The sequence below is a fragment of the Protobothrops mucrosquamatus genome, unplaced genomic scaffold (genome assembly GCF_001527695.2).
Source record: "Protobothrops mucrosquamatus isolate PMUCROS unplaced genomic scaffold, P.Mucros_1.0 scaffold95, whole genome shotgun sequence".
Classification (NCBI taxonomy): domain Eukaryota; kingdom Metazoa; phylum Chordata; class Lepidosauria; order Squamata; family Viperidae; genus Protobothrops; species Protobothrops mucrosquamatus.
The window spans coordinates 285,620-298,845 of record NW_015386470.1 but is presented as its reverse complement, the minus strand read 5'-3'; the positions used below and the strand labels follow the sequence as shown (position 1 = coordinate 298,845).

General features: G+C 37.0%; 1 protein-coding gene across 1 annotated transcript in view; it reads right to left on the bottom strand.

Moving 5' to 3' along the window:
• AGBL4 (ATP/GTP binding protein like 4) overlaps nt 1–13,226 on the bottom strand; it is a 196,927-nt gene that overhangs the window by 65,241 nt on the left and 118,460 nt on the right. Inside the window, exons 5-6 of the mRNA XM_015812538.1 lie at nt 11,743–11,895; nt 3,343–3,505 (exon numbers count right to left, since the gene is read on the bottom strand). Coding sequence (XP_015668024.1) covers nt 3,343–3,505; nt 11,743–11,895 — 316 coding nt within the window. The remainder of the gene's footprint in view (nt 1–3,342; nt 3,506–11,742; nt 11,896–13,226) is intronic.

Genomic DNA, 13,226 nt, shown 5'->3' with positions numbered 1-13,226 from the left:
CTGTAATAGCCAATTGATTCATAAATCTTATTTATTGATTATTGATTAAACTTATATGTCACTCATCTCACTGTCAAGTGATTCAAATCTTATGAGCATTGATGCCAATCAAATTCTTGGGGAATGTCTGTTTCTTTCTATCTATTATTACCTCGTAATTTGTAAATGTGCATTCTCATTTATAATCTCATCTTCTTTAGCATTCAAAATGATATAGCATAGCAGAACACAGAACGCATACTCCAAACCCCAAACAAACAAACACAGAATGACATGCATAATTTCTTCATTAACATTTTGTACCCCACATATCAACCAAAACATTAGCTTCCTTCCTTTTTTATCTACAAATGTTTCAATGGAATGGGCCCTCTTTCAGCCAGCTGCCAAGCTAAATCTTCAATTTGACATGGTTATTCTGCTATTGTTGTTAATACAGACAATTTCTGTAAATGGTTACTATCTTTAAAGTTCTGCATGTAACTCATTGCCTTTTAGATGATCATTGCCCTTTCATTTACACTAAAGGATGGAGGGTGTTACTAATAGGAATTTAACATTTACTAAATAATTACTTTAACAGTAAGTTTAACAGCATTTATATTATTCTTTCAACACCCAAGAGTTCACCTATCAGTTCCATCTGCTTAGTTTTCTTCTAATTTGTTTCCACTGAAAAGAATAAAAAGGAGAGAATTGTATATAGAAAGAGACAAATGCTTTTCTTGTACCAGAAAAAGAAAATCAAATACTTTATTAAGATTTCTTATATTTTTCAACTTCTTAGCGAAGCAATTTAAAAATGTCAAGCAACGTCCCTTTACGCTATATATCCATTTGCAATGCATGGTAGGATATCACTTACCTGTTATTTCCTGTGAATAAGAAAGCACAATTAGAGACTTTAAGGGGTCTCTTGAGTAAATTAGTAAATTTCGCAAAGGAATACACACACACACACACACACACACACACACACAGAGAGAGAGAGAGAGAGAGAGAGAGAGAGAGAGAGAGAGAGAGAGACAGAGACAGAGACAGAGACAGAGACAGAGACAGAGACAGAGACAGAGACAGACAGAGACAGAGACAGAGAGACAGAGATTTATCTATCATCAGTACAATACTTGAACCAGATAACAATCCCTTTCCCATTTCTATAAGAACAATATATACAGTATATATGCTCTCCTGTTATGTTTTAAAAGATATATGAAGTTACAGTACTGTCAGTAAACCTGTTTACCATGCTAGAGGGTCAAGAGAAGGCCACATTTCTTGTGAAATCCTTGATTCAAGTGACAGATAAAGAGACATGGTGTGGTTCCAGCTATGGTTTAACGTTTGGGAACAACTGGATACAATTCTTTGCATGTGAAAAGATCTCTTTAAAGCAAGAAATTAAACAAAGGATAAGAGTCGCAGAAGTTTTTCAAAGCAAGAGATGGGGCCAATATTTTATTTAGAGCAAAACACTATGGTAACTCTGGAGGCCAACTGTGCTGAATATGCAGTCTCTGTCCATAATGCCTCAATCTGAAAGAGGATTTTTTCAGAATGGGATATTGATTAGTGAGACTCCCCATTCTATCACAACTACAGGTAGTCCTCAGCTTACAACAGTTCATTTAATGATTGTTCAAAATTACAGTGGCACTGAAAAAAGTAACTTATGACTGTTTTTCACACTTATGACCATTGCAGCTTCCCCATAGTCATGTGATCAAAAGCCAGACGCTTGGCAACTGACTCATATTTATGACCGTTGTTGTGCCCCAAGGTCATGTGATCACCTTCTGCGACCTCCTGACAAGAAAAGGCAATGGGGAAGCCAGATTCACTTAACAACCATGATACTAATTTAACAACTGTAAAGATTCATTTAACAACTGTGGCAAGAGTAAAATGGGGCAAAACTCATTTAACAAATGCCTCACTTAACAACAGTCATTTTGGGCTCAGTTATGGTTGTAAGCCAAGGACTACCTGTAAGGAAACAAGGAAACAATAAAGAGATGGAAGACACTGGTGTGAAGTAGGTAAATTCATTCTACTCCCAATTCGATAAAAGTGGCACCACCTGGATTTCCCCCCCCCCTTTTGAATTTAATCTGAAGAATTTTTTTTTTAAAAAAAGACAGGCTGTGACAGCCTCCCTGCCTTTTAATGACAGCTAGGAGGACCCCCAAAAAATGTCCAGCCTTGTCATTTCTGCCTATATGCTACCAGTTTATCAGAGTTAACCAAAATAGCTGATTTCATGAAAAGTGTTCTGCAAACATGATTATCATATTAGGAAAAATGAGAATTTTCTTCTTAAAAAGAAGAAATAGACATTGCAGAGAGATGGGACACCTTTCTTGGCATTAATATGAGGATTATTAAGCTTATATTTTCCATATCCACCTATTCAAATCAGCTTGTGATAGTTTTGGAATAGCAGATCAGTTACGTTTATGGAAATCAAATAGCAGTCTCAGCCATTCTGAACATCACCACAAAATATAACAATTCCTATCTACATTTTATTCTCGCAAAAGGGATGTAGTTACATCTGTATAAGTTGAGCCTGCATGGACATAAATAGGCCAATCCGCTCTCACCCCTCAAAGGGGGAGAAAATAATAATGTGGGTGTTTTTTCAAGAAAGAGAGAAAAAGAGAACACAATCAAAAGGAGGATAGCCTTTCTGGAATATTCATTAGCATTTTCTCCCACAGACTAAAATTGTTTCTTAGCAAATTTGACCAAAGCTCAGAAGAGATTTAAGAGATAAAAATTTACCACTTGTCACACAATGTGGTATACATTTAGATCATTCTGCTTGCATGAAGAATGAGCAGATGGGGATTATATTTGTTTCCACAATATATTGTCCCGAAGGATATAAGAACAACTTAATAATCTTATATATAAGGATAACTTAAGGCAGTTCCTAATAGGAAGATTTCCTGTCCCTTTTCTGTCTCCCTCTCTTTAATTCACATGTATCACTGTACGCCTCCTGAAAAGCTTCTCAGTAGATTTGGGGATCCACACTGCACAAAGAGGCACAAAGGGCTGAGAGGGGGCAGAAAGAGACAGGCAGCACAAAGGAAAAATCTTTCTGGTTTGGTAGGTGAACCTTGACAAACCCTCCCAGAAGGACCTTTTAAAGGTGAAGTTCCCTGTAGGAGAAATTTATGCATGGGAAACCTCATTTAATAATTTTTCTAAGACACTTATCACTCCATTAATCCATTTCCTAAGATAGAGTCATTACAAACACTAATGATTAAGGATCTGGTTTACCTTCAGTTTCCAGATCTTGTCAGGGCAAAGAGAAATTTCTTTAAAGGATACAAGTTTCTTCTGAATATGGGACTGTAGAACTGGTTCCTCCAACTATGTAGCTGTAAAATGAGACTTCCAGTGTATAGCAATAAGAAGTGTCGTCCAATAAGCCCCCAAGGAAGCGACGTCCTGTCCCTGCCTTAACAGCATCTCGATTGAAGGAAGTGCTTGACTGATAAGAAAAAGATGAGAGTGGATGAAACAGGATTTTTGCATTGAGAAGGGTTTCCACCTATCAGGAAGTTAGGTGAACTCTATTTGCCAAATCACATTTCTGAAAACTCTTGACCTGCTTAAGAATTTCACAAATAGCTCTTGTGTAGTATATCTGATAGAGATTCAGCATGAACTGCATTAAGTCTTCTATGTTTATAGACTTTGAAATTAGTTCTTTTGTTTTACTCTTCCCAATTCCATTTCATAAACTCCAAATAAGGCACCAATTTTCTGATGCAATTGTGAGAGCATCTGAATAGCCCCGCAGTACTTTGCTTAGCGTTATTTGATGCATCTTAAAAAAAAAAAAGAACAAATAAACTTAAGCCAGTCTCCTTGCAAGAATGTTAGTAGAGCTGTGTGTAAAATAAATAATACTTTGTAGGAGATATTCACTGGGAACATAGAAACCAGGAGGTTAAATCATATTCTCCTCTAGCATTTGACCCATTCCACTATGTACTTCTTGGGACATGCAATTAAGTTTTAAGATTAGATTCTAAGGAGACAATTTACTGAAATTATAATTATTAAAATTGTTGCCACTTTCTATATTGCTTATAGGTTTTTGTATACATATTAAAAGAATTGTCATATTTTATTTTTAATTAGGTCTGGGCATACAGAAGCAAATCTGTAAGACTGGAAAGATACCAAGGCAGAAGATGAAATACTACACATTTTTATCTCAACGTGGCCATGCATTCAATAAAAGTCTTAGGTGATTTCAAGCTGACCTTCACTGCAGAAATGAGATAAATGCTTTAGGAACTGGTTCCTTGTTTTGTTTCTCCACATGTTTAATTGCTGCTCTGTTATTTGCAGTTCAATGATTCTGATACCTGAGTGCTCTAAGACTCCAAGGATCATGTAAATATTTAGTATTAAAGAAATATTGTATCTATGCAAAGAAAAAAAATCTGAAGTCATATCACTGCTCAGAGATCTTTTATAAGGGTTGAAGGCGTGATTCTTGAACACATTGCTCTTTATGTCTATGGAGATTCTCAATTATCCAGGTCATGGTTGTCCCAAAGGTGCTTTTTCACGAGGCAACTGGACTTTCTTTTGTCTTTTTGAAGACATTTTGCTTCTCATCCAAGAAGCTTCTTTGTGAAAAAGCACCTTTGGGACATTGCTTTTTATCTCTCAAGTGTTTCCTGTTCCCTTGCTCTGCTCCATAGTCTAAAAAAGATTTTTTTTTACTAGAGTTTGAGAGTTGTTTTAAACAATATGCAATTTCTAAATTGCATATAGTTATTAAAAGAGACTCCGTGTGTTTTGATAAGTATGTCATAATTATGGCATTTAATCTATTTTTTTCTGCTTCTACCCTGAACTGATATAGTGTGTTCCTCCAAAGCAGGAATGGCTTGGATCATACTGTGAAGAAATAACACCACCAAGGCTGAGAAAACTCTTTTTCTAGAATACACGTGAACTATTGACAATAAAAGACTTCTCTTCCCATCAAATTCCCTTGAGGTCAAATATCTTTTCAGACTAGGCCAGGGGTAGGCAACCTTGGTAGGCAACCATGTCTGGCTCAGGAATTCTGGGAGTTGAAGTCCATGAGTCATAAAAGAGCCAAGGTTGCCTACTCCTGGACTAGGCCATACGCTGCTTCATTCCACGCAGTAGCACAGTTGTCAGGAATCAGAGCCTGAGAAGCACAAAACTCCTATCTCTTGGAATTAGGCCGTCAGAGGAACTGATACATATCAGTACATGGCAGACCTTGATAAGTGAAGGCATACAGGGACACTGTAATTCAGAAATACCTACCTAGCTAGAAATATCTGTATTTTTAGCCTTCAATTAGTTTCACAGTTTCTCATCTGAAAACTCTTGGTGTCTTAATTAATTCAAAGGTTAATTCAAAGTAGATGAAATTCTGTTTCCTTTTAGCTCTAATCATATTCCCGCCAACTTGAGCTAAGGAGTTTTAAGCACTATCATAGCTCATCCCTTGTGTCTCTGCAAGAAAAATCTGCTATTTCATTAGGGAAGGAGAGAAATCTAGCAAAACCTGAGAAGAAGTGAAGAGCTGAAGAAATTGTAAAAGAAAGCCAGTAGGAAAGAATAAATAGAAGAGGTAGAGGAAAGGAAAACATGGTAAGAGAGGCATTGCTGGTAATATTTCTCTTTTTCTTCTGATTTCCCCCCTTTTTTACATGTATTGATTGTATTTTGCAGAGATTTTTACATTGTTTAATGTTTTGTATTAAAAATCAAAAGTAAAAAAAATATGCAGTAGCAATATTTGAATTACTCATTGCGATATCTTTAGGATAGAGTTTATGAATGGCTTTTGACCTTTGAATTAAAAGATGAACTTCTCACTGGTACAATGAATGAAATTTAGAGATAAACTAAATGTAATTTTTTAAAATTGAATTTATAGATTTAATTTAGATTTAATTATTTATAAATAATTATATAACTATTCCCTATACAGTCTGTTAATTTTTAATGCAATTTGTTACCACTTTATCCAAAAAATCCTAGGAGATACAGTGATAGTTAATAATTTCCCTTTTCTCTCATTACAGTTACATGTGGCAATGACTTTTGGAGGAGTTTGGGGAACTGGGAAATGTTGTATGTTGGACTTTGTCAAAAGTTTAGATTTTTTTTTTTAATTTGAACCTTAAGAAGAAATTGTCCTTTTGTACTTTTCTGAAACTGATCATTATGCTATCATTTTGGGGGGGGGGACTAAAGAGGCATTCATAAATTGTGTCACACATTCATATTTGTGTGTATAGGAACAAAATCAACACTGTAGCAACCTGAAGTTAGGTCACTGGTTAAAATAGGTAAAATATTTGCATAGGAATAAAGATTGAGGAAGAGAATGTCATGCACCAGGGAAATTCAAGCAATTCAAATGAACATAAAGATTTATTGCAAGCTTAAGCTCTCTACAAGAATCTGAGCTACTAATGGTCAAGGGAAATGAGCGGGAATTAAGAAAGCATTCAAGGTGGGCTGGACTTAGTTCTCTTGTTGGCATGCAGGGACTTATGAGGCATTTGACCTCTCCCTTGCACTCAGCCTGGTCCTACAGAGAATAAAAAAGGGGTCTTTTCAAGTTTGAAATCTACACTTTTATTTATGCTGTTGGACATAATAGACAAGTTTATAATCAAGCTGCATTTTGCAAACAGACTTTTTCTCCTAATCTCCTCTTCTTTCTACGGCCTCTACCAGCTTATCAACAGGTTGATAATCAGCAAATTCAAGACCCAGAACTAAATATTTCTGCCTACATATTTCTTTAAATGGTCTAATGTCCCAGGAGAAACAATTCCTAAGTTGGGACATCACAACTGAAAACCTCTATTCCTCAGTTGCCACCAACTTCAAATCAGGCTGAGGGGTTATTAGGAAGAAAAATAAATAAATTGATGGACATAGTCAGTGGCAGATTGTATGGTTGTTCCTGGGCCATTCTACAGGGTTTTAAAGCCAAGCACCAACACTTTGAACTGATCTATGAAACGGACTAATGGATGACTGATCCCACATAATATGGCATTTAACAGCAGAATGTACTCATTTCAGTGTCTTGGCCATTTTCAATGGCAACCTGTTGAATAACAGATTAGTAAAGGAAGAATATAAGCCGTATGAGTCAGTTTTCTGGCCTGGAACCAAGCATGTTTCCTTTCTTTGGTTTCCTCTTTGCTTTGTGTTTGCTGGATGATACATCAAAGTGTTCAGTTCTTTGGGAACCTTAGGCATTGCAGTTCCTCAAGATCCCTCTTCAGGTATCTCTTATTTAACAGGTTTGAATTCAGGCATATTATCAGATACTCTGCCTGAATCTTAACCTACTACATCCCAATGATCTTCTTTATTTTGCCAGAAACTGGAGCTAATGCCCAGAATATGAATTAGTCTCTTGTATGCCTTAATTATTGATTTGATTCTTGTTAATAGACAATTATGGAAGTGAAATCACATGAACCTTTAAATGACTGCATGAGAGTGTCCAGCTGGTTTTTCTAATTGTAATGTTAATGTGAGAGAATTAGCCTTAAATCTATACCGTACATTTCTATTTTAATCATGTAATCATGACATTCTTTCAGAAGATGAGAAAACATAAATTTGCTGAGCAACATTTCATAATTTACTAATGCCATTTGTGGAGATTTAAGTTCTAACCTGAATTATAGGAGTCATTACTATTTAATACTAAATGTATTTATACTGTGAAAGCAATTTCATCTAATAAGTACGATACTCTACTTAGTTCAAATATCAGAGCTGTGCTTTGGAAAGAATATAAGAATTGAGATATTTTGCCAAATTTACAGGGAAGAAACCTGAAATGTTCACAAATAGTGGTTTGATCCCGCCTTAATAAATACTGTTTCGTTTTCCCCATTAGCAGCACAAATAAATGTTATATAGTAACATTTCTGAATACTCAGTGTGTAGAATTAGTTATTTGGAGGCACAGAAATAAAACCAGAAAATCTGCAGTTATGTAGAAGACATTCCCAGGCAGAATGTTTATTTTTCAACTGCAATTTGTGTGAGTGTCATGGTTGAAAAAAAATATACCTGGCTTCATAAGGAACATTATAAGGAAGCAGCAGGTATAAATTTAAGGAACTCAAGGAAAGAAGGTTGCACAATCCTATTTTCAGAGTAACACTCCATCAGTGAAAATAAACCCCTCACACTTGTATAGATTTATGCTAATTCTGAGTCCAATTAAATAGTCAAACGAAATATCTCCAGGCGGGTATTTCTTAAACAAATTCACCAAAATTTGTTCTTTAGTTGATCTTCATGCAGGCAGAGGTGCTGCACGAAAAAACCCCAACTACGCTCACCCCCAATAAGCAAATCCAGAAAAGTGGCAACAGTGCTGGTGAATCCCATTCTGCCACCAACATATCAGTAGCAGGAGACTTAGTGCCAGCCTCTTGCCTTAAAAAAAATGCTCATTAATTATTATGGTGTGAATATTGTTACATCGAAGTGGAAGCCATTATGCAAGCTAAATGGTGTTATGAACTGAAGTGTAGAGGGGGACTTCATTTCAAAAGTTTCTTGCTGCTTTCTGTCCCTTAACTCAATCAGACTTAGCTGATATTTTAAGAAAGAACAATAATTTCAGAGATGCTATCAATGGATACTATTGTCTTAATGTTGCTTCTGGGTCAGTTGTGACTGCAGCTTGGTTTCTTTTTGAGGGGGAGGGGACACACAAATGTGTATGTAATTAAATGATTGGGTATATCATCCCTATTTTGACAAATGAGTGAGCATATACTATAGACAACACTATCTGAAAAGATAATATTGCAAGGAGAATGCCAGAAAGCAAGGTCAGAATTTAAGGCAAACCAAACTAATCAATCAAACCTTATAGGGACTCTACTATAATTGTGCCTACTTTTCCCTTTAGGGCCACAATTAGCAATCCTGGAAACAAAGTATTTAATTAATCCCATGATCCTCTAACTTTCCTGGAAATATATATCTAAGCATGACAAAGAAACTCATGCCAATTTCCTCAATTCTATAATGCAAAATTGGTTTGCAGACTTGTATTAAATGAAACCCTGAGAAGCAAACAATTTTCTCTAGTACTCTTTCATACGAAAGAATATTCCAACTAGTATTACTGCCAGTAGACAAATGGTCTTTGTTGATTGCTTGGTTCTAATATGCAGACTCAGCTGTTTTGTTTTTTTAATTCTTTCTTTCAGTGAAGCAAATGGCAGAAATGCCTTTTAAGCTCCCTTTCTTTCTTCCTCAGGCCCTTAAATCTTTACCAATGGTGATTACAACATGGGCCGTAATTGGAATAATATATAATTAAATACAAATCGCCAGTTGAAACATCAACTGGTAATGCTTACTGGCTAAATTCCCAGCATCATAAAAGTAAAGTATTGAGGGACATCAAATTCATGGTAGGGGAAAAAATTACTATTGTTTAATATAATTGGGAAGAAATGCAAAACAATATAGAAAATGAAAATTGCTTGCATGAAAAGACACATTTTTGTGTGCTTGTGGAAGAGCTGCCTTGTTATATCAAGCTAAAGATCCATTTAATGCATTGTGCTATTTCCAGACTTGCCATCTTATGTCTCTAGAAAGAGGCAGGGAAAGGTATTAGCATTCCCCAGTTGTTTGTCCCAGACATCTGCTATTCAAAGATAATATTTAACACCTTTGAATATGGCAGTTCATTTAGCTTAAAGCTGAATCTTAATTCCTTAGAAAATAGTTCTTTGGGAGAAAATGTCCAGGATTTTTCCTTTTTTTTGACAGCCTACGAAAAAACATACCGAAAATCATACAGGATTGAAGTCCAGGAAAATCAACGAATTGCAAGGTAATGATCTGGGGAGACCTATGCCTAATTTCATTTTGTTATGTGAAATGTTATTTAGGGTACTAACCAATAAGAAAAAGGGCCACCGTGTTATGGAGGCAAAACTGACTACACTTCTGCCAAACTGGGCCAGAAAATCATGGGGAATAGCTTAGAGTACATCCCTTTCGTGCTATGCCTCTAGACCAGTGGTTCTCAACCTTTTTAATGCCGCGACCCCAACAGGTCGTAAGTTGAGGACTAAACCGGTCGTAAGTCGAGGACTAAAGCAGTCGTAAGTCAAGGACTACCCAACCGGTCGTAAATCGAGGACTTTTCCTGCCCGGGAACGCCACGCATGTGTGGTTCCGCCCCCTGCGCCGGCCGAGGCGTAGCTGGCAAGCGGCAGAGACGGAGCAGGCCGACCACCAGCTGGCCCAGCCCAAGGGAGGTAAGGCACCCGCCGGAAAAGGGGAAAAAATGGCGGACAAAAAAAATGGCGGACAGCCTTGCTTGGCGACCCCCGTGAAATGGTCGATCGACCCCAAATGGGGTCCTGACCCACAGATTGAGAACCACTGCTCTAGACAAAGGAGCGACCTCAGGAGCAGATGCAGCATAGTTGTAAGAACAAAACCCTCTGAGGCATTTCTGTGAGATGTAGGTTTCAATGTTTTCTATTTTAACCCCAGTAGACGTAACACACCAAGTGAGATGGTCCAGGAAAGATGTAGATAATACCATTTAGTTAGTTAGACTAACTAAAGATTAAATTGAATAAATCATTCTCATCATCTTCATCATCAAGGCTGCCCGAAGATATTTTGCATGCAGAAACATTTCACTTGGTTCACATACATCACCTCTTTAACCAGCGTTACAAGGAAGTAGTACTTAACATCAGTATGTATTACACAAATGGAGCAGTGGATGCACAACATTACAGGTAGTCCTTGATTAGCAACCACCATTGGGACCTCAGTCATTAAGTCAAGGGGTCACTGCATGAAACTGCAACTGTGTTTGCAATCTTACTTCTTTTGCTTTACAGACCAGCAAAGTTCACAAATGTGGGCATTGGTCACCAAATTATTTTTTCACCACTGTCACAACTGCAAATGGTCACTAAACAAAGCAGTCACTAAACAAGGACTGCCTAGTCTATTTGCTGGACTGGACTGGTTGTTTACAATCCCTTGGGGCTTTTCCACCTTAAAGTTGTTTTCCATGGAGAAAATGATGGGCAAGACAGACTGCCCAGCAGACATCAAGCTGCCTTATTCTACCTGCGTGTACAAGATGGATCAGAATAAAATTTAGAAGAATAGACCACACTGTAAGTTGCAAAAAGCCATGGTTAGCAAGCTTCAGAAATTGGAAAAAGGATTTCTTTTCTCCCATGAGTTTGTTACGGGTCTTTCTACAAGTTGTAGTCCAAACATATTTGGAACGTAATAAGTGGGGAAACCTACCATTGAACCTTTATTAATAACTTCAGCAGTGACCTTGCAACACGTTCAATATAACTTTGAAAGTACAATAGATATTTTCCATCATTTTCTTGAAAATCCCTTTGAAGCCTTTAAAATAATTGTACTGTACAAGTATTTATGTCATAGATTATTATTATTAACAATTATATTATTGGTTATTATATGGTAATTGTCATTGTAAATCATCATGTAAGTTTCTGTCTGCTCTGGCAAAAATGCTGGATCTAATTATTAAAATATTTGGCTAATTTCCAGCTCATGTTAGATTTCTATAGTTTTGTGACTAGACCCTATTTACTATTATTAAAGAGATTTTTGGATAAACAGGCATGCAATAAAAGAAATGTTGCTTACAAAGGAGAAGTCTTCAGCATTCTGACAGAGCAGCTTCGGGAAAATAATCTGTCTGTGAAATCTTTCTTCATCTTCAAAAACATTTCCGTACATAAAGCCATTCGTCATAGTGGAGTGAGCATGGATGTCAATATAGAATTCCAGGGTAACTTTCTGTACAGAAAATACATAAGATAAATTGAAGATACGTTTCAACAAGGAAACCAGCTATAGGAGTGGCAATCTCATTTCTGAAATTCAAAGTGTGGAGTAATTCTCAGGGGTGTCCATGGGGAGGGTCAAAAAATGGCAGTCACAACTGCACGATAGAAACCCTGCCCTTTTTTATGTACATCATACATGCAACACATGTAAGAAAGGACTCTTTGAGTTGGTTTTTCTTTGAGATGTTTCCACTCTTGAATGAGACTTTTGCTACCCATTTATGCTGGAAAAAGTCACATGGTGGCCTGCTTCTCAGGGGAGCTGCAGGATCTGCAAAATCAGACACATTATAAACAGACACATTATAACTGTGTGTCATGGTTCCGATAGATAGAACTGAATAAATCAGAATTCTGAAACTTGAATCTTCCTCAAAGAACATGTTTATTCGATACAAAATATTGGCACAGTCAAAAGTGAAACGAAGTCTGAAATTCCCTTTAAAGAGTTACACTATTACAAAGTAAAAGTTCCCACCCTAGTGCTATGCAATAACTACGCTACCTAATAGAGCAGTTTGGCGGGCTGTCTAACAAAACACCCAACCCTCTTCTCCCAAGTGAGAGACTGACCTTAGTTTCCATGGGACACAATATTGTTTAGAATAACAGAGATACTCCATCCCCCCTCCCTTTCATATGGTAACCTAGAACAAGGCAAGATGGCTGTAGTTAGGTTCGTTGTAGACTTGACACTGTGTCCAATTGAAGGCAACTACAATAACTTTTTAGACCTTCCAGTTTCACCTGAGAAGGCTGAGATGAGGATAATGAAGGGGGCAAGATATGGCATGGATCTTCCATTCTCTCAATGACAATACATGAAGATGACTCAGGTTTCCTCTCTCTAACAACACAAAACAGTAAGGCTTATTGATTATCTAATCTATCATGGCCAAGGAACTATAAATAATCTAACAAGTTATTTCATGTTAATCCACATCATCATCTTTCAGCAAAGTGTCACTTCAAATAATAATAATAATGATAAAGTTGGAAGGGACCTTAGAGGTCCTCTAATCCAACCCCCTGCTCAGGCAGGAAACCCTATACCATTTCACACAAATGGCTGTCCAATTTTGTCTTAAAAACTTCCAGTGTTGGCGCATTCACCGCTTCTGGAGGCAGGTTGTTCCACTGGTTAATTGTTCTAACTGTCAGGAAGTTTCTCCTTAGTTCTAGGTTGCTTCTCTCTTTGGTTAGTTTCCACCCGTTGCTTCTTGTCCTGCCTTCAGGCGCTTTGGAGAATAGCTTGACTCCCTCTTCTTTGTGGCAGCCCCT